The sequence below is a fragment of the Vipera ursinii genome (assembly GCF_947247035.1).
Source record: "Vipera ursinii genome assembly, chromosome: 1".
Classification (NCBI taxonomy): domain Eukaryota; kingdom Metazoa; phylum Chordata; class Lepidosauria; order Squamata; family Viperidae; genus Vipera; species Vipera ursinii.
The window spans coordinates 304,643,973-304,670,448 of NC_139512.1; the positions used below are offsets into that span (position 1 = coordinate 304,643,973).

Sequence of the window (26,476 nt, forward strand, 5' to 3'; positions counted from 1 at the left end):
AACCACTTAAACGAACTACCTCTTATTAAGTGCTAGGTGCATAGAAGTCTTTTGGTAAAACTACATATACCAACTCTATGAAGTCTATCATGAAAAACTATGGTAAGCACTGTGCATGGAATTGTGAATATCTGATATATGCTTTATAGATATATAATTTATAAAATATTTTATTGATATTAAGACCATTGCTTCTATTATATTTGACAGAATAACTCAACAATTTTATAGATTAACCATAGATTAATGTATAATATATATATTAACCATAGGATGAGTGATGCAATAATTGAATCTCACTGTACCTAATGTTCACCCTGTAAAGAATCTGTTGGCAGTGAAATGCTCAAATTTGCTTCTAGAAAATTTTTCCAGGAAGAGTATATTAACCCACCCATAGGTTGCAGCCAGTCATAGGTTGCAGCCAGTTTGCACCAGTTTGGCAGAACCAGTAGCTAATTTTTTGTTGCCCAGGCCCAGAATGGACTTCGGAAGTGTCATCCACACAGAGAACCGGTCGTTCACATATTTGAATCCCACCACTGGTTGCAGCTGACTTTTCACAGAATTGCTGCAATGCTTTGGGATGTTAATGAAATATCTGAATTTTTAAATGTTTTAATCCATCTAAAATATTTCTATAAAATAGTATCCTTCCTGACAACTTCTCTGTTGTGCTGTTACACACTTATACTTACACATGCACACACACACATAAACCCCACACATCTATAGTTACCTTTCACTCAGCATTTCCTCTTTTTTGGTCCTCAATATTATGGAAAAAGTATTTATAAATTGCAAGTAACTTTTGGGAGTGATATAATAGTATCTTTTGGTTTCCTTCAAGTATTTCTCAATTATCATAGATGCATTCTTGTGAATATTAACAGTCATAGGGATAAGAATATTTCTTAAATTCTATAAAGAGAAATGAAAAGACCACACATTTAATACAATTTAGATTTCAATTTAAGAAGTTTTTATTGTAATGTTCTCAGTAATTTCTTTTTCATAATCAGTTTGTATTGTCTCTCTCTTCTTTGTTGTTCCTTTTCTTCCCTCCATAGGAGAAGAGAGGGTGCTGAGTCTAAAAGTTCTAATTCCTTGGTGATGAGATTTACTTGTGATGCTTATGTTTTCCTTTTACTATAGTGTGAACTCACAGTTTAGAAATATTTTGGATTGTCAGATTATTTTGCATACCATCAACATCCATTCATGAAAAATCTAATATAGTTGAATGCATCTGTTCTAAAATTAGGAATTGTTACAATTCACAGTAACAGTCATGGTTTTATTTGGTGAGGTAGAGTATATTTTTCAACAGAAAAATGAAATTCCTATAGAAGATGCTTTTGCAAATTACCTGCTAACATGTATACCTGAAAATGAATGAGCATTAACCTATACTTAATCATAGTAGCTTTCTGCTGCTATAGCTACCTTTTAGCCAGCTAAATCCAAACAAGGAGCAAATGAGCCAAATTGTGTATGTTTTTTATAATGGTGATTGGTAATTTGTTTTTGCCCAGAGCAAAGCGGTGGTTGCATCTGGCATTTTGATTTCCCCAACATTTTCCATGAGCCCTGAAACTCATTGCAATGTTTTCCCAGACTCTTTAAAATTAGTTATCACAATTCATGAGCAGCTTCAGTTGATCAACCAGAGTTCATAAATGAGAATAATATATTTACAATGTATTTTGATAAAACATTTTCATATCATACCTCATTTCTAAATGTCTGATTCTGGCTAAAATAACTTTTTGCTACATGGCAAAGGGCCTCTTCAGGCCAATTTTCATACCAGTCTACTGTACAGCAGTTCACAATGGCAGGATATATCTGTAAATATTGACGGAAAACCAGTCCGGCAGGATTTACTGTCAAAACTATATGAAGGTTTTGGCGTACTCTCTAGAAAAAAAATCCTGTGTGAAAACTCTAGTAAAATAATCATTTCTTTGAAAATATGCATACACTAATATTTAGATTATCATTTATTAGACTGTAATTGTACCTACTTGCAAGAATAATTTTCACTGAAATAAGAATCACATTGCAAATTATACAGTGATACTAGATATTGAAATAATAGTTAGATAATATTTGCACCCAAGTTCAAAAGACAGGTTGTTTCCCTATATGAGCTACTTTGTATAGTTATGCAAGTAACATGGATTCACACAATTCACTAGTTCAGCTTCCAACACTGAGAGTTATCAGTTAGCACTCATAAAGGTGAGATGTAATGATCATTTTTAACTTGGGCTTCTTTCAGACCAGATGGTACAAAAGCACCCTTGATGGAGATAATCAAAATTTTATCATTCACTAAATCAAACTTCTTACTCTGCCTTCATAAGCAACAATGGGCAGGGGTCAAACACACATGGATATATTCAAAGCTATAAATAACAGCTTGTCACATTCCTTGCTTGATTTATCTATTAATAATAGGATAATTAAATTCAATGAGCACAACCCTGAATCCTGCTGTTAATCTGGAACCCAAGTTGGAATGGATACAGCAATTTCACTGAGAGAGCATATTGATCACAGTAAGCTACCTGTACATACCTGTAAGAAAAAAGAATACAAATCATCCATTTTGTTGGAATCCTTAGTCCTTTCAGAAACTGATGTAAGTGATTCCATAATGTTATTCAACTCATCCTTCTCAAATAGGTTGGGCACTTGCCCTGATTTCAGAATACAACTTAGGACTTCCAAAAATGATTCCTAAGAAAAATAATACTAATTAATTATCTCCATAGCCTTGGTTGGAGCAATCTAGATTTTGTCATTTTGACAAAATGACAGTTTTTTACAGACACTGTCACTGGAGCTCCAACTATAGAGTTAAAGTTATTTTGTGACAACTGATTAATATTTTCTATTCTAATAATGTACTAGCAGACTGGCAAAAATGCAAACAAACCTCTGATGACAATCCAGATATATTAAGAAAAAAGGGAGAAACAGAGATGGAAAATTCTAACAAGCATTTAATTAACATGATACACATTTAATATGTATATTAATTTATATTCCGTGTGGGCTTACTTGAATTATATCTGAATCTGTAATGAGAAGAACTGTCCTCTTGCCTTCTGCTCCAGCTTGTTTATAGACTTTTTTAATATCCTCTTTAAAATGTGCAAAGCTGTAACTATAGAAAGTAGATAATCTACAGATATTGCATTCAGATATATAACAGGCTAAGGATGCACAGGTTGCTTTCCCATTGCCATTCCATCCAATCTGTTAATAAATATTAAAAATGTTAGATAAACATCAGATAAGCAAAAATGATTTACTAAAGCAAATCTTCATATATTAAAATGTTTATATAATTTTTAGAATGGATGATAATAATAATTACGATTTAGTGACGGGTGTTTTAATGACATTTGGTATTTTAAGGTAAATTACCTTAAATTAAGGTGTGCTACTTTTAAATAGAGACATAGCACTGACATCTTATATAATATGTCCAATTAAAAGTAAACTTTCTTACCAGTGTCATATGACTATCTTGTTGTCGAAAAACCCTTGCAGCTCTAATTATATGCTGTACTGCTTCTTTGAAAAATACCATGGTGATCTAAGGAAACAGAAAGCACAAATATAGTGAATAGATGGAAACCTCCTTCCAAAATGCGTTTTAGACATGAAAGAGTTCAAGGAAAAGCAGAAACTAACCCTTCTATCTTGGGAGCTGGCATAAACAGAGTCTGGGAAAACTAATGCTAATGGGACATTCAGGACCAAAACTATTCCTCTCTCAGTCAATGTGGGCACTGCAAACTGCTTTGTCTTGTAAAATTGTATCTGGCTTAGTAACCAAACTGCCTGCTCCAACTGGGTTGACCCATCTGAAGCAATACTTTTTGGAAAAGCTATTGGTAGTATCCCGTTTTCATGAGGTGAGGCTGGCTGGAGCCAGGAAATAGTTTTTTAAGTTATGATGCCAATGCTTCAGACCCACATACTCTGGAAATAAGATTAGTCGTTTTAGTTGTAGTCTTGTCTGGAAGCTGGAAAGCTGATGAAAGCACAACTCTTCTAGAGAGCTTTCATTGACCGATATAATAACAATCTGTATTTATTTTTCTCCATGTATTTTATTTTGTTTGTAGGATGGTTGTTCCATTTTGGGCTATATTTATTGTAGATGTAGATGTTTCTGTTTTTTTTATAACTATGGCTTATTTTTTTAAGCTCCTCAAATCTGCGAAGATTGAGCAGTATACAAATCAATAAAGAAATAACTGGAGTGATTTTTATGATGCAGTTGTTCAATATTTCCTATTTCAAATGTCTATCTGAAAGATTAATTGCTTATTTTTCTTATGCATATGTAGCTAAGAGAATCCTCATTCACAAAGATTGAGGATTGTTCCTTTTTCAAGTACATCTTCTTCACCCTATTGTGGTTTTAAGTGTTAAAAATAGAGGAAGAAAAACAATTATTCTTATAGCTCATTTCTGTTATACTTTTTCTAGCTCCTGTCCTTTTCCAAGTTTCATTGAATTGTTCCATAAAAATTTTTATGTGGAATACCATTCAGTTTTTGGTAGTTTTTGTAATGAAGCACAGACATTGTCCTATGATGGGAGCTCTATATCTTCCAAACACAATTTCCTGTGCCCTGCCCCAACTCTTGTGGGAGAGCCTTTGTTTACATGAGAAGGGAAAGAGGCAAACCTCCTACCTTTGACTTATCTTTTCTGTTGCTTAGTCATGTTGCTGGGGCATATAATAAAGGTTCAATTCTTTGTCAGAATGAGAGGATTGATTCAATTAGAAAAGGAGGGCTTTGGTATATATTGCACTGACTACCAGTAATTTTCTGTATGCAATTCAAAGCACTATGTCTTTTAAAATCCTATCTGCCTTAGCAATTAAGCTGTCTGCTCCAACCAAGTGATCTTCAAATACTTTTCTCATAGAACATATTGCAAAAAGATATGAGCCACTGTAACCAGGTCCTCCTGTTCCAGGTAAACTGGCAACAGAGGTACCAGGCATAGCTGAGCAAACGTTCTTCCAGCCCCTGTCTTCACCTATACTTCCAGCAGCAGCTATAAGGGTCCTCAGGTCAAGCACCAGATCCTTTAGGACAGTACCTTCCCCACATCCCCTGAGAAACAGGATTAGAGCTGAAAAAGAACTATGGTGAACAAACAGCACTTTGTTTGTGTTCAATTTTGTTAATTTATCATTCATAAATTGATTCTAAGCAGCAATCAACCAAGTTTTAACTTATTTCATCACATCCAGAACCTTACAGCCTTGACATGAAACGAAGCTTCAACAGCATCACCAGAACAGACCAACAAAGTTACAAAATCAAGCTGAGTGTTATCTGCATATTGATGATATTGAACTAAGATGGAAGAAACTACCTATTATCTATTCTGAATTAGCCATTCTAATGTTCTTTGTTATTTCATCATTCTTGAATATAGCTGTGACTTGCAGTTTTGAGAAGGAATTTATGATAAATCCATGTGTCATTTTTTATTTTACCTACAGAACGTAACTGCTCAGATTCACCTATCTATGTCCTGCTATTTGTACATAGGAGAAAACTAGAGGAAAGCAAGTTGTCCAGTATCATAAGAGTTTTTATGAGGGAAATCTAGCACCTAAGATACATGCATACACTATTGACTCACATCACGTAGCAATTATAATACACCAATATTAAACAAAATTTCAAAAATTACCTCTGACTCTTTTTTTTGCATTCTCATATAATATTCTTCCAGTGTCAAAAGAAGAACCTTCTGGCTAGGGACAAATCTATATATTCTCTTATCTACAGGTATGGTATAATCTAGAAAATCTACAAATATAGGAAACTCCTCCATCAACTTCTCCTTTGTCCAGGAAATCTAAAGGAATAATTTTGTAATTTGACATTAGAATAATGATCTTTCTTAGACAAACTAAAAAAGTCACTATATATCTGCATTTTGAGATGTATGGATTAGGAAATATGTTAATACAAATTCTCAAATACAAATTCTCTTATGTACTGGTATGATGTAATCTAGAAAATCTAGAATGATTTTGTAATTTGAAATCTATATTGGGACAAAGATCTTTTTTAGACAAACTAAAAAAAGTCACTATGTATCTGCATTTTGTAAGCTATACATTAGGAAATATATTAATACAAATATAGAAGGAAAAAAAACCCTGAAATTGTAGGCAGTTTTAAGATAAAACATATAAGCAGTCTTTGTAGGTCTTATGAGGGAGTATAAAATATTAATAAAAGTTTTGGGGGGATATTGCTGGAACAAGATTTAACTTCTATATTACATTGTAATAAATACAATTCAATGCTTAAATTCAATGCTTAAATTCAGTCTGAATAAGACTTGCAAGATCTCCATATTGATTCACTTTGTCAAATCAATTTGTTGAGTGGCTTTGGATTATTGATCCAATCAGATTGGGTAAACAAAAAAAATCTGTTGAATTGTACTCACCTTCTGAATTGACTTGACTTACAGATTTAATTGAGAAATTGAAATTGGATCATGAATATGAATTGTAATTTGGCTAGTTTATACTGTATAACTCTAAACAATGCAGATATTATTAGGCCAGTATTCATTCGGATAACTTACATAGCTCCAAGTGACCTCTGTAGTGGTACAATGAAGAATGGGCAAATTTCTAGAATATATAATCTTCCTTTGGAAATTTCTAGCCATGTGTATCTAGAACTCTTAAAACCTTATCCTGGAAATGATGTAGGAGATAAATGAACAGAATCTCCCACAATTCTAAAACACTGATAGCTGTTCTGGAATTGCCTCCCCCATCCCCCTATTGGATTAGATAGAAAGAGAAAATGAGATAATTTTTTTTCTTTCAAGCTCTTTTTGGATAAAATCCAATATGCAATTTGTCAGGTACTTGGTTGAAAAAAAGCTTCGGTGTCATTCTCCAACACCATTGCCTCAATCTAATTTTGTTCCTTTATTAACAGTTATTATATATTATGTTTAAAAAGCAAGAACTTCTAATAATGAATCCCTCCCTTAGGACATTTTTGTAGTTTCAAATTTATATTATAGTGCTATAAATGCTACAAGAAAAGAAGAATCATTTCATGTAACTATTAGTGCTTATAACTAAGATGACCATCACATATCTTATTCTATTTGATGCATGCAGTAAGACATGTCCAACAACGAGGGGTCCTTGGTGCTCTCTTAACTTGGTTGTTTTCTTGCAGATATTTCATTATCCAACTAGGTAACATCATCAGTACCAGTAGGGAGTGGGGTTTGCTCTCATTTTATATTCTACCATTCATACAAACACACACACGTGTGTATTTCTATTTGTATCCCACCAACAGTGACAGGGCAAGCCACTAGAATATATTAAAAAACCCTCTTTCTCCCCAGAGTTTTTCTAGGAGTCCCTACTTGTCCAATTCCATCCAATAGATTGGTCATGCTGAAGATCCCGTCAGCCAAAGACTGTCAGGCTTAAGATAGACTTTTGCTGCTGTAGCCCCTGCCTTATGGAGTATTCTCCCCTTGGAGATTAGAATGGCCCCAACCTGTTGGCTTTTCACAAAAAATTAAAAACTTAGCTATGTATCTGTTCTGGAGCTCAGAATGTGTTAAGGGCCCAGCTACTTGACTTTACTTAGTTGATTAATCATCATGACTGCTGTTTGTACTTATTTTGTTTTTTATTGTTTTAATATTTTAAAAATTGTTTTAAATTATTTGTAATACTTTCATAGAAAAATTAATGCCTAAGTGGTTATGAATGTTCAGATACTGAATGACACTGGATACTTGGCAGGTTTTATTTTTATTTTATTTTATTACATTTATATACCGCCCTTTCCCGAAGGACTCAGGGCGGTTTACAGGGTGATTAAAAAACCAAGATACAAAAGTTAAAAACAAATTTTAAAAAAATTATATTTGTCCCTGCATAAATAAAACCCCACTTAAAATAAGATTAATCCTCAGCCTGGGCCAGAGAGCTCGAAGAGCCAGGTCTTCAGGACCCGGCGGAATGAATGGAGGTCGGGGGCAGTCCTCAGCTCCACTGGCAGCTGGTTCCAAAGGGCAGGCGCCCCCACTGAGAAGGCCCTATCCCTGGGTGTTACCCGCCGGCAATCTCTTACCGGTGGCACCCTGAGAAGAGGTGGATAAACTGATTTATACATACATATATAAGAGGATAAACTGATTTATACATACATATATAACACATATAAGTATACTTACTTTAAAATAATTGTTGAGCTCATTTGAAAGAAACTGATAGAATATCTCCTTCTCTGCTAGATCAACCAGACGATCATGGAAAATTCGTGTAGATTCATGCATAAATAATAATGCTGCTGTTTCTTTTGAGACAATGATTGACTTGTGGGCTTGAAGTAGTCCTTCAAGTACCTATAGTATTGATTTTAACAGTAACTTTTTGAAGTGAAGCTATATTCACATTACTATTGAAGTTACTAAAACTTTTAAGCTATCTTCTGTACTGATTTCATTTTTTTATCATGCTATGCTAACCTATGGTTGCTTTAGGTATTTTACAATACTGCAGTGCTTAATAGCCCTGAAGGGTGAGGTAGCCATTTCAGATATTAATAAAAGAAACAAAGTTTTCCATTTTTAGACAACAGAAATATCTTTCAAAAGAAATTTCATTCCACAGATATTGATAATATAAATATTAGTCATACCAACATATTCAGAATAAATCTTAATGACAACAACACCTTAGTACAAACAAGAAATTCCAACTATTTTACCAATTACTATTCACTGAAAAAGGCATGCGGTGGCTCTAGGACACTGAGCTTGTCGATCAGAAGGTCGGCAGTTTGGTGGGTCGAATCCTGAGTGCCGCATAACAGAGTGAGCGACTGTTACTTGTCCCAGCTTCTGCCAACCTAGCAGTTTGAAAGCACGTAAAAATGCAAGTAGAAAAATAGGGACCACTATTTTGGGAAGGTAACAGCATTCCATGCGCCTTTGGCATCTAGTCATGCCGGCCACATGACCACGGAGACGTCCTCGGACAAGCGCTGGCTCTTCGACTTTGAAACAGAGATGAGCACCGGCCCCTAGAGTCGGAAACTACTAGCACGCATGTGCGGGGAAACCTTTACCTTTTACCTTATTCACTGAAAACTATGTCCATGAATATGTAGAAATGCATTCCCTGTCCAACTCACAAAAATGGTGCTTCGCCTGAATTTGATTCTATGGCAGGAGTCCCCAACCCATGGTTTGTGGACTGGCACCGGTCTGTGGCATGCCAACAACCCATGCTGAGCAAACAAGTGAAGCCCCATCCATGTGATGCAGGCAGCATGCAAAACCATGCCCCCTCCAGTCTGTGGAAAAACCTCTCCCCATGAAACCAGTCCATGGTGCTCAAAAGGTTGGGGGGAGGCACTGTTCTATGCGATAGATAACATTGGAAATTATCTTAAGTTGATAATACTTAGGATATCCCATAAATAATAAATAAATAAATAAATAAATAAATAAATAAATAAATAAATAAATAAATAAATAAATAAATGTTATCTGTTTTACTAATATGGATCATATTCTGAATAATTTTTAAAATATTCAACAAGATATTGAATCCAAACTATTCTCAGAAGGAAAATCAGTGTATCCCCACTTGGTGTATTTAATAAATCACTACAGAAAAGTTAGCAACATTCAGCGCAAAATCTACTGAAGCTCATATTGGAATGAGCCCCCAGAATTCCTATCTGTGTCATTACAGAGTGCTACATGACATATAATTTTGCAACTGTTTGCTTCTTTCTTAGAAAATGACACAATGACAGTAACTGCTGTATTTTCCTTAGTTATCACTTTTTGATAGGGACAGGACTAAAGCTTTAACCAATATAGACCCAATTTTCTCTTCTTGTTACTTTAAATCCATACTTTATGTGCATATTGACTAATAGTTATCTACTTGTGAACATTCTTTGTTTATATAATATTACTCATGTATATTACTATTAACCCTGTCATCATACTCAAAACATAAATTAAATTAAATACGGTATATGTTTTGAGTATGATGACAGGGTTAATAGTAAGAAAAGTAAAAGGAAGCAGAGAGATAATAAAAAAATGGAAATTGTGGTTGTTCAGTGAAATGTATCATTCTGATTTAAAATCCTCCTCCTTTCTCCACATTTTGACAGTTTTAATCATAACCTATTTATGTATTTATCTTTTAAGTAATCTTCCTATTTAAACGACTTTTTGCTTCCCTATTCTCTAATTTATGGAATACAGGTCTTTTTTAGTGTTCAGATACCAAAATGACTTAAAAATAATCTTATGACCAATCCTTGCATTTACAACCTTCTTTGGCCTGTAAAGCAAAGGAAGGCTGAAGTAAAATCATCAGTATAGTCACTGTTTCACTTAGCAATGGCTTTGGATAATGACTGACTTGCAGGTCCCAAATGAGGCTACATATACTTCACTGATTAACCGTTAACCAATTGAAAAAAATACAAACCTTAAAAAGATCTCGTAGATTAAATATGTAATGGCATTTAGCAGGTGTTGGAAGCATTTTATGAAGCATTCTATAGTACAGAGCAATAGAGCAACACGTTAAACTATCTGTACACTTCTGAACTTCAACCAAGAATCTATTGATGTAAAAGTATGTCCCCAGGCGTACCTACAAAAATATTTTATACATTTAGAAAAAATTATAAACTTTTTCCATTTAATATAATAATAAAGATGCTGAATTATGTACATTACTTTAAAGAAACTGTGGTTAACATAGTTATGGTAAGCTACATTATTTTAGATATTTGCAAACTGAGGCCGGTAAAATGAGGGCCCAGATTGTTGGTGGCAATATGCTAACTCTGTAAACCCCTTAGAAAGGGCTGTAAAGCACTATGAAGTGGTATCTAAGTCTAAATGCTATTGCTATTGCTATCAGTTACATATCATTAGTTTCATTTTGCTCTTTGTAAAACTAAATGAATAAAGGTCTTGGGATAGTTACCTGGAAAATACGTTGCAAAGACTGTAAGGAAGTTGCAGGCAAAACTAAAATGCAAAAATGGGACAGAAGACGAGTACTAATCTCATTACCTCCTACATTTAGAGGTGTACAGCATGCAACTGTGGCAATGTCCTGAACATGCTGTTAGAAAAACAGATAAGATAGAATTTTTTTTAAAAAAACCTATAAATCAACATACTGTATGTATAATATTGTATAATATCAGAATGATTGATAATGAACTTATGAAAAGGTTCTAATGCATTTTTTAAAAATCCATCTATTCCTAGGGTAAGTACAGAGCTTCATATATCTCAGGTATACACAAAAGTACAAATCTCCTCAGAAATATTTCAGGTTCATTAATATTTTTATTGAATAATCACAAGAAAAATCAACTTTAAAACAAAAGAATGTGTATGGAATCATCTTAATATAACTGTAGTATAATTCATAATGTAACTATTTAGCTTAGAACAGGCATGTCAAACTTGCGACATCACGTGATGTCGCGCAATGTATCGTGACTTTTTCCCCATGGGGTGGGCCTGGTTTCAGTATGTTGCATCTGGCCCATGGGCCGGCAGTTTGACATGCCTGGCTTAGAAACTCAAGATAGCTGTTGACTGTATAATTAAAAAACTGAATTGAAAAATCAAAATAGTAAGTAAAAAGTCTGCAATTCAGATGTGAACACCAGAAATTAATTTATTTAATTTACTTAAAACTCTGATATACTTTCATTTCATTTCATTTCATTTCATTTCATTTCATTTCATTAAATTTATATGCCGCCCTTCTCCCTGAGGACTCAGGGCGGTTCACAACAATAAAAATTAAAAAAACATAAGAGTAAAAAAATTAAAAGAGAATTAAACAATAAATACAAAATTACAAAACAATTTAACCCAGTAAAAGCCTAATTAAAAATCGTAGTCAGTCCAGGCCCGCTTGTTGGAACAACCAGGTCTTCAGGTCACGGTGGAAGGATCGAAGGTCAGGGACCGTCCACAGCTCCGGAGGCAACTCATTCCAGAGGGTCGGCGCGCCCACAGAGAAGGCTCTCCCCCTGGGGGTCGCCAGATGGCATTGCCTGGCCGACGGAACCCTGAGGAGGCCGACTCTGTGGAGCGAACTGGGCGATGGGAGGTTGACAATGGCAGCAGGTGGTCTCGCAAGTACCCCGGGCCTAAGCCATGCAGGGCTTTAAAGGTTATTACCAGCACCTTGAATTGCACTCGGAGGGTAACCGGAAGCCAATGCAGCTCGTGCAGGTGTGGTGTAACATGGGAGTACCGAGATACTCCCATAAGCTTTAACACTTTAGAAGATAAGCTTAAGATTCAAAAGGATCTTGACAGACTTGAGTACTGAGTCCTATCCTATCCAACAAGATGCAGTTTAGTAGTGAGAAAAGTAAAGTCCTGCTCTAAGGCAGTAAAAACCAAATGCATAGGTACAGAATAGGCTCAACACTAGTAATTGTGAGAGGGCTCTCGGTGTCTTAGTGGATCACCACTTAAGTATGGGTCAGCAGTGTGCTGCAGCTGCCAAAAAGCCAATGCAGTCCTAGGCAGAGGGACAGTGTCAAGACAACAAGAAATGTTAGCATCACTTTACACCCAGCTGATAAGATCACACTTGGAGTACTGCATCTAGCTCTGGTCACCAAAATACAAAAAAGATGTTGAGACCCTGGAAAAGTGCATAGAAAAGCAACATAGATGATAAAGAGCCTTAAATCGTATGATGAATGGTTGAGGAAGTTAGGTATGTACAGCCTATAAGAGAGAAGCAAGAGGGGGACATGATAACTGCCTTCCAGTACTTGAGGGGCTGCCACAAAGAAGAAGGGATTGACTTGCTCTCTAAGGCACCAGAGGGCAAGAGAAGAAGTGCAGAAGCTTGTTAAAGAGAAATCTAACCAACAAATAAGAAGAAATTCCACCAACTCCATGAGGCAACTTCTGGGAATGACCAAGTTTGGCTTCCTTCATGGGGCTAAAAAAACAAAAAGATCAGTCTTTCCAACTTCTCATGAAAATTGCCTCATGGAGTTGCCTGGTCTCTCCTGCTCCACATTGGGAAAGTGACAACTTTTGGATGATTCTGTTCTGTACCAGCCTGCTACCGGCCCTGCAGAAAAGGCAACCCCTTTATAAACGGCAAGAGGCTGGAATGACGTCTGCCAAATTTATTACTACAAAAAACAAACAAGACACGTTCCAAGATACAGGAGCTTTGAAACACTATCTGAGCGGTTGCTTTCAGCAAACCAGCCCTCCCCAAACATTCCCTTTATAAAGAGTTCAGGGCGTGGCCTCTCTCTGCCTCCTTCCGAGAAGCCCCACAACCTTCCTCTGTTTACTCCTACTTGACTGTCTCCTGCATCGGGCGTCCTTGAACAGGGCCAGCTGTGGGTCATCTTCATCCACACTGTCAGGCTCACACAGCTGGGTCTCCATGGTGACCAAGTGGGAGGGGCCTGCCTGAGGGCTATCATCAGCAAGATCTTCAACCCCCTCAGCAAGGTCTTCAACACCCCCCTCCTCCTCTGATTCGTCCGACCCAACTGCCGAACCCACAGGCTGACCCTGAATCACAACAGATTCTTCTTCAGTTTCCCTGTGTGTTTCTTCCTTTTGTAACATAAGTTTTCCATTTCTCCAGCAAAAGAAGAGCATCTTGAACTGCTGGGAGAAATGTGATGAAGCTGGAAAGCAGGTCTGATTAGGAGCCCCTCTTGGATTTGGAAAAGGCCTCAGTATGCAAAGGGTAGAGGTGCACCAAGGTCTCCACCTCCACAACAATTTAAGAAATTGGAGTGGGAAATCTGGGCGGGCAGGAAGGCACCTGCAGGCCACAACAGTCAGGGAGGCAGTCAGTTCTCCACCAGAGTGCAAGTGAAGGGTGCAGGGCAGAGGTGCCCCAAGCTCTTCATGACAGTGCAATTGCTGAAATCCGGGTGGTTCGGCGCTCTAGCAAGTTGAAGGGCAAGATCGCATTCACTTGTGAGAGAGGTTGGGGCTCAGTAGAGAAAGTGAGAGGCCTGCCCAGTGTTTCTCCACCTGGCTGGACAAGAGCTCCAGCACCCAAGGCCGCACAGGAGGTGAGCATGGTGTCAAAGGTGAGTGAGTGATCAGTGAGGGGGTGGGAAGGAAAAGCCCAAGCAGCTTGGTAGCCTAAGGAGTGGGAAGAGGAGCATAGGTTCTCTTAGTGGGTGGGGGGAGGCCTTTGGTGGCTGGAGGCAGTGGTCTTGTCCCTGCACTAGGCCTCTGATGGTCTTCCCCACTCCTGAGATACCCCATGCGCTCTTAACAACCTGTGCATTCAATTAATGAATACTTTGGGGACAGGAGGGATGGGGATTTTTCATTTAACAAGTTCCAATTAACAGATTCTCAGAATACGAATGTAATTGGCAGACTCCATTATATTCACAACTTGAGGAGTACCTGTACTTTAAAAATGAATTTTAAAACCCTAATTATTCTCCTAAACCTATGTGATTAAGAATCTAGACCACTTAACATGAGAATGAATTTCAACTGATCCAGAATACTATATGTCAATGCTGCTAACATCGGATTTTCTTGCTTTGACAACAGATGGGAATGTAGCCATCTTTTCTTTCACTTTTAGAGTTACCATAGATGATGCTGAGAGGGGGGATGTGGATGAGAGTCCAGCTAATCATAACAACAATAACTCAGCTGTAGGAATCAAGGTTATTGCGCCCAGAGATGATAAGGATTTGGCAGGCTAGAGAACTGGGGAGGAAGCCCATGCTTCAAGCTAATTGGAGAATGTTATTTTTGACTGTTAACTGGAGGAGGGAATTGTGCTTTGCTACTTTGTGCCCGGGGGGGGGATTCAGTTTTTGGTTTTAACTATGTAGTGGTGATGCTTTATTTCTTGAATAAAAGATTTTTTAAGGTAAGCAATGCCTCGAAGTTCTTTTAAAGAATTTCATCTGTCGGAACCATGACATTATATTTACATGACCAATTCTTAATGAAAAGACCTTAGTTTAACAAAAATCAGAAATAACAAAAGAAATGTTACCCATATTAAACATACCTTCCATTCAAGGTTTTTAATATCATAAAATCCTCCCAACTCCACAAACTGACGGATGAACTCTAATGGTGGCTTGGATCCATATGCTTCTGCGATTGGCATGTTCAGATCATCAATAAACAGTAGAGCCTTGAAATAAGTATAATAAAAAACACAAATGACTATCACAGCTGAAGTATATTAACAAAAACATTAGGAAATTAATTTCTATCTGTAGCATTTTCATTTTTACATGTATGATCTATTATGCATATATATCAGGGATTGGACTAGAAGACCTCCAAGGTCCCTTACAGTTCTGTTATTCTATTCTACAGTATATATTGTTGTACTCAGTCACTGAAGAGGTGGTCTAGAAAATCCCTCTAATTGGCTCCAAAAAAGAGTTTCTTAATAAATTATCTGAATTAGGGTTGTTTGCATTTGATGGAACCAGCCTATGCAAAAATAAAAGTTTGCATGTGTTCTGTTTAATTTTCTTTTTTTTATAACATTTTATTAATTTTCTTATTTTACAATTATTTAAAAAGCAACGAGATGACTAGCTTAATCAATAGTTCAATAGCATACATAAATCTTTAGTATAAACCTCATGTTACAATATCAGATATTTCCTCTCTTTTTCCCTTAGTATCTACTATCTCATATTGGGTTAACACAATTCTTATTATTATCAACTAAATAAAAACATTGTTATTACAATTATCAATAATTTTTAGCTTACACATATCTTAATTGCGTTTGCATTTGATCCTTATATATAATCAATGTCCTGTTATTGCTTCCCCCCCCAAGCTTTAATTTCCCATCAATACTCAAATTAACTTTTGTTATTTATGATTTCCAAATATTTTGTTAGGTGATCAAAATTTCCCTTATCTCAACTTCTCCCTTTTCCCTTTTTGTACCAAAATCTAATAGTCTTATTACACATCTTAGATATTCAATTATAATGTTACTTTATTTTCTAAAAGTTATCTATTTTCCACCATATTCAATCCTCTAATTAGTAATATAATATCCTCTCTAATAAATCAAAGCCATTATTTTCTTCAGCCTTATTCTGGGTTTCTTCCTTTGCCAGTTAACCTTCCATGTCAGTCCCTTTGAATCATCAAATAGTTCTCCCTCTATTATTATATATATTATTTGAAATAAAAAGACCATTTATTGAAGGTTTTTTGGAAGAATGAGGCCATTTGTATTTATTAGATTGCCTCTCTTTTATTCCAGTTTCCCACAATTGTCCTGATAGGTTTATCTTCAATTCAGTCTGTTCTTCTTGCTTTTCCTCAAATTTCTTTTGATATTTGTAAAAGGTGTTTTCCAGTTTCAATGTTGTCACTCCCTTTTCTGATTTTTCCATTGGCTGGTTCTGTTGATCAATTGGGTCCTCTGTCTTGGTGTTTAGTTGTTCCAATTTTCCTGTTATTTTCTGCATTGTTAGTTAGTTGGTTGTAGTCAAGATCTGGGTTTGTATATTTAAGCTGGCATCTTTTTCCTTCATGTTGCTTCTTATTTTGTCACAAGCTGAAAGGATGGTTTCATATATTGATTTCAACATGGAAAGGATTCTTTCCTGGTCTTCATCCATATTCTCTTAATAGTATGTTAAGTTGCAGACTTTAGAATGAAACATTAAAAATAGTATTTTTTCTTTTGTAGCTGGGTATGGGACATCTATTTCACGCATTATAGATGGTCTTTATAGTTGAAATTGTTATCAAGTAAGAGTTTATAGTCCAAGGTGTTCCATCATCTCGTATAATAACATATGCTTCTCATGTAAAGAAATAGGAAAGCAATTCCCCAAGTATAGCTCTGAGAGTCAGTAAAAGTTTACATTCATAGTCCCAGCATGCTAGATATGCCACCCAGAAGTTCCTTCTTTGCAGCTGGGTATTTCACAGGTGGTAGCTGTCAAGGTCAAAGAAATTTTATCTAAAGTCTGGGCTTCAAGCCAAGTCTCTTTTTGATGTGATTCCGTGCCAGCCTGTGATCTTGGCAGCTGAGTCTGGGGAATCTGAGGAGGAGGAGGAGGGGTCTGAGGAGCCATCGAAGTCAGAGGAAGGCTCTGATGAGCTCCAAGACTTACATTCCAGTGAGGAGCCTGGCCCTTCCACTCATGCTCAGGATGAGACGCAGCTGTGTGGGGAGGCTGGGTCGGACTCGGAGGATGCACAGTTGCAGGACATGAGAGACCCCTGCAAATGAAGACAGGACAGGAGAGCAGGCCAGACAGAGGCAATGGGGTGACTCTGGGGGAGGGGGAGAAGGCATTGAGAAGCCACGCCTTGAGGACTGAATTACAAAAAGGGAATGTGTGGGCAGTGCTGGTTGCTGAAGGCAACCGTTGCAAAGTATTTCATAAGGTCATGTTCTGTTGGTATTGCTGGTGAATAATTCTGTTTTGCATTGTGTTTCGTGTGGACAATTTTCTCCATTTGGATTGTATTTTGTTGCCTTTCTTCTTGGACCATTTGGCAGGTTTGTTACCAATATTAAGTGGTCTGTTTTCTTCTGAGTCTCCAGCCTACTTGGCAAAAGGGGTTTTGTCCTTGTGCATTTAACAAGGATGTACATAGGCTGGGACAAAACACTTTTAGGCAATAACAAATTGTAATACCATACTTCACCACAAGATGTCACCAACAGCGTTTTAAGCTTTTTAAATCCAAAATTTATATGGTGGTTTTTCACATCTTATTTTTTAAAAAAATAAAATTAAAAAAATGTCTCCAATGAGAAAAGTAACATTTGTAGTCCCCAAGTTTCAAAAAATATACATCCAATTAGATTAAAATTGTTTTTATAGTTGCTCTCTTTCCCCTGGGTAGTTAGTCACCACTTTTCTTAGGGGGGGGGGTGTAAAAATTCCCTTCCCTCTCTCCTCATAGGGGAAAAATACCACACATTCACCACTTCTGGAGGCAGGTTGTTCCACTGGTTAATTGTTCTAGCTGTCAGGAAATTGTAACCCATTTCCTTCTCTCTCATCTAAAAATTGTTTTTTGGTGGTGGGATGGGTCTTGTTCATTTTGTATAACTCTTTTCCTGTTTTTTTCCTCAGTTCCTTTCTGTGTAACACAGAGATAGACAATTTGTTCTAGGCTGGAGAACACAACTTGCTTCTTGTGAGCCAAATACTTTCTGATGCTGTCAGTAAAGGAGGATGTTTGAAACTTTTGGTACTTTTTTGTGGCTTTTAGTGATTTTAAATGTAATTCTTGTTTGGCAAGTATCTCATTTAGCAGTTACAACAGTGATGAAAAAGTAACTTTATGATGGAAAAGTAACTTTATGACCAATCCTCACATTTATGACCTTTGCAGGTTTATAAAGCAAAGGGAAATGAAGTAAGATCATAAGCACAGTTGTGGTTTCAATTAGTGACTGCTTCACTTGTTGACTGAATTGCCAGTTCCAATTGCAGTTGCTAAATGAAGACTATTAATATAGGGATTTAAAAATGATAATAGAAGCAATACTACTCCCAGTGTACTCCCACTACAATTCCTACCAATACAATACTCAAAATACAATTTTAAAGGAGTCCAAATTGCATTGCTAAATTTTGCTGACAAATTCCAGTGGCATAATTTTAGCCTTTTTTTTTTGCTGTGGTGGGGAATAAGGATGAAAATGGTTTGTCTCTAAAATACCTCAAACTTCCATTTATTCATTTTTTTTAAAGTCAGGATTTCATTAGTCAAAAAGTCTATTTTGTCACTGAATTTAAGCAGCATGATCTTAAAGCAATTAGAGAATTGTTTTGCTGGGGTTTTATCTGCTAAAAAAATAGATAGATAATAGAAAAATAGATATAGGAAGGAAGGAAGGAAGGAAGGAAGGAAGGAAGGAAGGAAGGAAGGAAGGAAGGGAGGGAGGGAGAGAAAATCAGTAGCAGTGGAATTAATTCGTTTTTTTTCTCTAAAGTTTTAGTGACTCCTAATCCAGTAAGAGTAGTAATCATCAAATTCAGTGAATGAGAATGCTCATTATTAAAAGATCCTCTTTTTCTTATGCTTTATTCATGCACATTTTTAATACAAAGAAAAAGAAAAAAGTTGCCTTTACTACAGATCAACTGAATATTCATCAATGGCACTGAGAACTAGCTCTCAAAAAGTGGACTCTAGATCAGGGCTTTTCAACCTTTTCACCCATTGTACCACTTTTAGGATATGGCAACATCCGAGTACCACCAGTCACCTAGCAAGGTGTCAAAAACTTGATGAACAAAAAAAAAAAAGGAAAAAAGTGATGAAGTACAGGTAGTCCTCGACTTACAACAGTTTGCTTAGTGACTATTTGAAGTTACAATGGCAGTGAAAAAAGTGCCCCCCCCAGCCACAGCCGAGCAAGACACCTGCCTGCCCGCCCAGTGGCGCTCTTCCTCCTCTCTGAAGTTTTCATTGTTGTGAGCATTTCTGTTGAGGATTGGCACCGGGGGTGGAGTGGGGGTGTTTGGTTTTTATTCCCCCTGTCTGCTGGGTGGTTGCAGCAGGTTTTGGTCACTTTACATGATCCTGGGACACTGTGACCGTCATAAATATGAATCAGTTGCCAAGCATCTGAATGTAAATCACAAGACCCTGGATATGTTGTAACATTCCAGCTGATCGGAACTTCTTCTGGGCTCAGAAGTGCCAGGATCAGTGCTGAGCTCCAGTGCTTCCACTGAGCCCTGACAGCCCCGAAGAAGTGCTGATCCTGGTGCTTCTGCTGAGCCCTGACAGCCCTGCAGCTCCAGCCATCTCTCGCTCAGGCTTGTGCAGTGCTGCCACCAGTTCAGCTCATTTTCCTCCCCCGCTATCACTTCTTTAGGATGGTCACATACCACTTGCCAGGTGCCAATGTACCACAGGTGGTACCCGTACCACTGGTTGAAAAGCCTTGCTCTAGATCAGCATCCTTTTGAGCAATGGGCACCTAAAAATAGGCTGTTCTTTAAAATGGCCTTAAAAGTTTCCTAAGATCATTAAATTTTGCAAGATCTCACCTGAAATTTTCTGAGATTTGGCAACTTTCTGAAATGTAAATTTTTGCTTTGTATTTTACTTTGGACCTCTAGAGGCCATGAATATCTGAGATTCTTGAAACCTTTAAAAGGTTAATATATTCTATTTCTTGCATTAGACTAAGTGTGGATCAAATCGATTCTCTTTGAAATGAAGACTGAATAAACTGCTTTTTATGTATGTGTGTTACAGATAAGCTTTCATTAAAATTCTTACTTGCTTAGATTGTGGAGCACCCATGACATCTTTACTTTTCAGTATTAATTTCTGCGTGATCAAACTCTTCGCTTGTGCTGCAGTTGTATGAGCACCTAATTGTAATTTACAAATGATAGGCCCTGAAGATGGTTCTTCTACATCAGAATCCTCTCTTACTGAGCTCAGAGCTGAAACTTTAACAAATTGAATTGTTAGAATTTTACATAATATTTAACCTTTTTGGGGGTTATATTTTTCCATACTCCTAATTTACTATATTCATACATTTTAAAAAATTATCAAGGAAAAATTAGCTGTAGTATAATTTATAACTGTTACTACATAACAGCTGCAGTAAAATCAGAATCAAATAGAAAACAGGCATTTTGAGCCAGCAAACTTTACCTGTGTTATTATTGCATTTAAGGCAATTTAAGTGCTACTTATCTGATTTTCCTGGTTAACACGACTGAGTGTAATAATTTTGTTGATATAACTATATAGAATTCCTTGTTAGAATACCTTTTGGATATTATTTTTTTCTTAAACAACAGAAGTAAAGCTAAAAACCATTTCAGGATGAGCTCAATTCTCAGTCGTGTTAAGACTGGTTTATACAGAAGTGTATATGTATATGTACTCAGAACAAATTTATTAAAATTTGCATTCTGAAATGGTAGAAAGATTCAAAAGGCAGTCACTTCTCAACAAAGCTATAAAATAAGTTAGTTTGCACAAAGCAAAATAATAGAATTAATTAAAAATTCAATAGATAAATTTACTCTGTGCCAGTCATAAATCTACTTCAAGATTCTCAACTTTAAGAATAAGGCAGTGGTATCCTAAGGACGCGGTGGCTCAGTGGGTTAGGACGCTAAGCTTGCCGATCAGAAGGTCGGCAGTTTGGCAGGTCGAATCCTGAGTGCCACGTAACAGAATGAGCGCCTGTTACTCGTCCCAGCTTCTGCCAACCTAGCAGTTCGAAAGCACATAAAAATGCAAGTAGAAAAATAGGGACCACTACGGTGGGAAGGTAACAGCGTTCCACGAGCCTTTGGTGTCTAGTCATGCCGGCCACATGACCACAGAGACGTCCTCGGACAAGCGCTAGCTCTTCGGCTTTGAAACGGAGATGAGCACCGGCCCCTAGAGTTGGAAACGACTAGCATGCATGTGCGGGGGAACCTTTTATCCTAAGGCAAAGAAACCCAGATGCATATAAAAAAATGAAATAAAGTCAAAGGAATAAAATTCTTGGCTATTGTATGGAACCATTTTTTAACTTTTACTTTCTTTTAAATTTGTCCAATATTAATCTCTTTAGTAGGTTCTTTTTTATTAAAGATGTAATTTCATCATTTAGCATTAGGTATTATTTGGACTTTAAGAACTTATTTTTTAAAATTTAATATATCCTCATTCAAAACAAAATCTAACCCTAAAACATTTTTTTAAATAAATGACATACGTAATTCTTTGGTTGAAGAATGTGTTTTCCAAGAGCCACGAAACTGATCTGTCTTCAATGTACTGTAGTTCCTCATCAAGCTAGACAGTAAAACATAAATACAGAATGAAGAAAACACAAATTAATAAAGTTTGCCAGTTCTGTCATAAAATCATCAAACAAAAATTTGGTTGGAGTTATTACTCCAGTTATACAGTATTGTTGTTGTTGTTAGCTGCGAAGTCGTGTCCGACCCATCGCGACCCTATGGACAACATTCCTCCAGGCCTTCCTGTCCTCTACCATCTTCTGGAGTCCATTTAAGCTCACGCCTACTGCTTCAGTGACTCCATCCAGCCACCTCATTCTCTGTCGTCCCCTTCTTCTCTTGCCCTTGATCTTTCCCAGCATTAGGCTCTTCTCCAGTGAGTCCTTCCTTCTCATTAGGTTATACAGTATACTGGAGTTATTTTCCAGTACATTAAATTTGTATCTATTATTACTTTACTATTGTTAATTTATTTATATAGATAAGTCATCAACCTTAACAACTTTATTCAAAGAAAATACACTGTCACATGAGACAGACCTGACCAACTGTGATTTAGCTTTAGAGAAGCACAGTGACTCTTCCCCCTGAGTAGAAAAGTCATATATCAGGAGAAAAAAAACCCTGGAGACTGGAGATGTAGATATAAAGGTTTCAAAACTTTTCCAGTCCTCTACCATAACCCCAAACCAGAATCTATTAAAAAATGACACTGGGAGGAAAAGAGATATCCTCACTTTTGTTTTACTACTGACATACTAGTCAGGTATTGCTGAAATACTTAGGATCAATATATTCAAGAAAGAGCTTGAATTACCCTCTAAGTTTATTAGCAGTTACCTTGTTATTTTAGTTTGGTTATAGTAAAAGACCTCTCCTAATATTGTTTTTTTCCTTATATTTAAGCCATCTTTCTGAAGTCTTCCAAGCATATTATCTATCATAGTGGTCTTTCCACTGCCAGGGTCTCCTAAAAATTGTAGAACAGACTATCAGGCTTCTATCATTATAATGAAGGAGGTGAAGAAATTATAAAATTTGTAATTTCAATTAATAAAAACATTCAGCTGGATTTGTAATTAATTTGTAATTTGTAATTAAGAAAATAAATTTCAACAAAAGAAACACCAAAATTATTTTAACTGAAAACTATTCTAACAAGAATTACTAAGGGGACATTAATATTGTACAAACTATAATTGTATTATGTATTTTTAACGTATGCACTATATTTTGTGCATTTATTGTGCAATATAAGCTGTTGATGTTTGAGCCATATTCCATCATTTATCTTGGATGAGCTAGAAATTTCCCCTTCAAGGTTGATATGCAGTTTGAGGGTTTTCCTGGACTTGAAGGTCCTGGTTGAAGAGCATATTCAGCTGGACCAGAAAAGATTATGTACCATCTGGTGCACCAATTGAGCCCTTTTCTAGATTGGGGCCTTCAGACAGTCACTGATGCCCTAGTCATCTCACAGTTTGACTACTGTAATATATTCTACATTGGGCTGGCTTTAAAGATCACCTGAAAAATTCAATTAGTCCAGCATGTGGAGGCACAAGCAGTAATGGCGATTCTTCATTATAATCATGTAGCACCTGTGCTTCGTGAACTGCACTGGTTTTCTTCATTGGGTGCAATTCAATTTTGCTGGTTATTACTTATGAAGCCCTACTTGGACTAGTTGTTTGAGGGACTGCTTGTCTCCCATAGCATCTGCCTGGCCAATCTGAGCCTGCAGGATTGGCACATGCCAGATTCCTTTGATAAAACAATGCCATCTAGCAGGACCCCAGAAATGCATGTTGTATGTAGCAGTGTCTGCCTTATGGAATGAGATTCTCTCAAAATCTGGATGGACTCCACTCTTTTGTTGTTTAGAAAATCTATGAAGATCAGCCACCATTCACCAAGTCTTTAGCAAGGGAGAATGAGACCCTTCATTTCATTATGTTTGCCATGCTTTATCTTTATCTTTTATTGTATTTTATTATTGTTGCAAACTGCCCAGAGTCACTGAGAACCATGTGGCCTACAAATTTCATAAATTATGATGATGATGGTGGTTCATTGCACAATCAACTAGATAGACTAGACTTAGATTTTTTTTATCCACCTATTGAATCCTATCCCAAGGGATAGGCAGATGTTCTTAATGGTATTAAAGATTAACGGATGTAAAAGGGATGTTTTAGCTCCACCTTTCAAGATCAGGTTATTTTCATTCAGATCCAATACATCATATTCCTTAGCAAATAACATACTTATAATCTTTTATTTCTTTAATTTAATTCATATACTTTATCATTTATTCTTCTTCTATCTAAAGTTCTTACACCTATCACCCGCCATGTTTGTCCTAAAATAGTCTATAGATGTTAATTTCCACCATTCATTTAGGCTTTGGTCAGTCAAGCTTTTTTACATAATACTTGATGGTAAAATAGAAAAAATATAAACAATGAGACAACTGATTACTTCTGGCAACTTTTAATCAGTATGCCATGCAGACAACCAGTTTTACTTCAAACATGCTCATATTATTCTATAAAGTTAAATGACATAATCTTCCAATCTAAATATGAAGGATCAGTACAAAGGATACTTTTTAAAAAAGTAAGTGAAAACTTTTTTCACTTATGAAAAGTGAAATGTAAGATATGACTAAGCTTAATATAGGGAACTATGTACCTAATATAAGGACTTTCTGGCATATTATAAAATAGTACAATTTATAATCTGAGGGAGATTGGATAGTATTATTTCTCATGTAGTTTGGAAAGAACAGTACATGGCAGTATTTAAAAGGAGGTCATTCTAGAACTTTAGATATCAACAGTGTTGTGTAGCCAGTTCTTTGCAGGCAATAAGCGAGACAGAAGGTTGCAAACAGGAACATGCTTTATTGAGGCAAACAGGAACAGAATTGAAACAGAGGCTGCTGCGCAGCTACTTATATGGTTGGCCACTAGGCGGAGGCTAATAGGTTTAAAGGAACACATTCCTGCCCCAAATCAACCAATGATCTTCTTGGAGACAACGAGTCTGGCTTAGTCAGTGACCGTTACACAGACACACCATTGAGCAACTTTAAGCAGCATTCAAACAGACACATGAATCAGTTCAAGTAAAAATCCCAATACATTACAAACAGAGAATGTTTAACCCTTGTCATCTTTACTGAAAGAAAAACAAATCTAAACAGACTGAAAAGGGGAGCAACAAATAGTGGTGTTTTGATACTTCCTGAAGTATTTAAGTATTTTTGTCCCAAAGATTGAGTAAAGTAGATACTGGAAGACTAGGGACATGTTATTACAGGCCCATAAGTAAGCAAATTGATCCAACAACTTGTTGTATTATTAGTTTGCTCTTTGTGGCAAGTAAATTTTATGCAAGGTACCCTTTAATTAAATAAAGTTGTACAATATTAAAACTCATAATAACAATAATTAAAATGTTCTAAAATAATGAAATGATATTTTAATACAAATAATTAAATTGTTAAAAACTAAAGCTAATAATTAAAATTATTATTATCAGTCATATTTCAAACTAGGCTAGATATTGGTTCAACTTGTGTTGATTTTTCCATAATACATTGTCTACTATATTTAAAAAAAATAATTCTATCTTCCTAAATCACCTCTATAACTCAATAACTAAGAATTATAAGAATTATATATAACAATTCTCTTGAAAATATCAATAGGCCCAAGAAGAGCAATTCAAGCCCCTATCTTACTGGGAGGAGGAAAGGTTCCCAAGAAATCTAGAAGGTATAAATATAGCTTGTAAATAAATGGAATTTAAATTGACTAGATTAAATGCTTCATAACTGTGTTATATGCTTACAACTCTTGGACTGCATAGTTCAGATCTGGCATAGAAATTAGCCAGGGGTTGTTTGTTTTTTTGGCAATCTTAATTTTCCATGTGTTGAAAATAGCAATTACATTCCAACTATTCTCAGATAATTCAAAATACTATGTTTTACGGTTCTTAGATTTGTTTAAACATTTCAGTGATTTTTATGGTCATTTTAACTTACCTGCACAAGAGTTTTATAGTTATTTTTATGACTGGGCTTTTAAATAATACAATGAAAATATTATATAAGAGTAATCCTATAGTTAAATGCAAGATAGAGTCTATTTTGTTTTTTAATATTTAAATATGATCATACCTATAATCAGTACTGGATGTTTTGACAATAAAAGAAGACTTGCTAGGAAACTGTGACGAATTGTATCAATATTGGGAATAAATGCAGAGGCCTCCATTTTCTTTTCTTGATTTTCTAACATGTTATTATCAGAATCAGAAAGATCTGATGTCTCTAAAGTTTAAAAGATTACAATAATTATTTTAAAATATCAAAATTTCTTAAAATAGTATAAATAACAAATAGACAAAAAAAAGATAAACAGATGAGGGATATAACATTTTAGCTTTCAAAAATCAATTAGGCTATGACATTCAAGACTACAAGAAAATAATTGTCTTTTAATATTGCCTTTTAATCTTCCAGCCGCTGAACAGGCGGGAGAAATGATAGCAAGTACATATAAATAAAAGTGGATAAATTATATAAATCCTGCTAA

General features: G+C 36.0%; 1 protein-coding gene across 1 annotated transcript in view; it reads right to left on the reverse strand.

Annotated features, from left to right (window-relative positions):
- The window catches only part of DNAH14 (dynein axonemal heavy chain 14), a gene marked incomplete at both ends in the record, with an annotated part of 211,297 nt that overhangs the window by 69,795 nt on the left and 115,026 nt on the right, over positions 1 to 26,476 (reverse strand). Inside the window, 14 exons of the mRNA XM_083377402.1 lie at positions 740 to 921; positions 1,732 to 1,920; positions 2,584 to 2,745; positions 3,070 to 3,267; positions 3,524 to 3,610; positions 5,740 to 5,907; positions 8,284 to 8,454; positions 10,568 to 10,735; positions 11,075 to 11,215; positions 15,155 to 15,283; positions 20,392 to 20,567; positions 21,842 to 21,921; positions 22,710 to 22,839; positions 26,059 to 26,211. Of these exons, the coding sequence (XP_083233528.1) occupies positions 740 to 921; positions 1,732 to 1,920; positions 2,584 to 2,745; positions 3,070 to 3,267; positions 3,524 to 3,610; positions 5,740 to 5,907; positions 8,284 to 8,454; positions 10,568 to 10,735; positions 11,075 to 11,215; positions 15,155 to 15,283; positions 20,392 to 20,567; positions 21,842 to 21,921; positions 22,710 to 22,839; positions 26,059 to 26,211 (2,134 nt within the window). The remainder of the gene's footprint in view (positions 1 to 739; positions 922 to 1,731; positions 1,921 to 2,583; positions 2,746 to 3,069; positions 3,268 to 3,523; positions 3,611 to 5,739; positions 5,908 to 8,283; positions 8,455 to 10,567; positions 10,736 to 11,074; positions 11,216 to 15,154; positions 15,284 to 20,391; positions 20,568 to 21,841; positions 21,922 to 22,709; positions 22,840 to 26,058; positions 26,212 to 26,476) is intronic.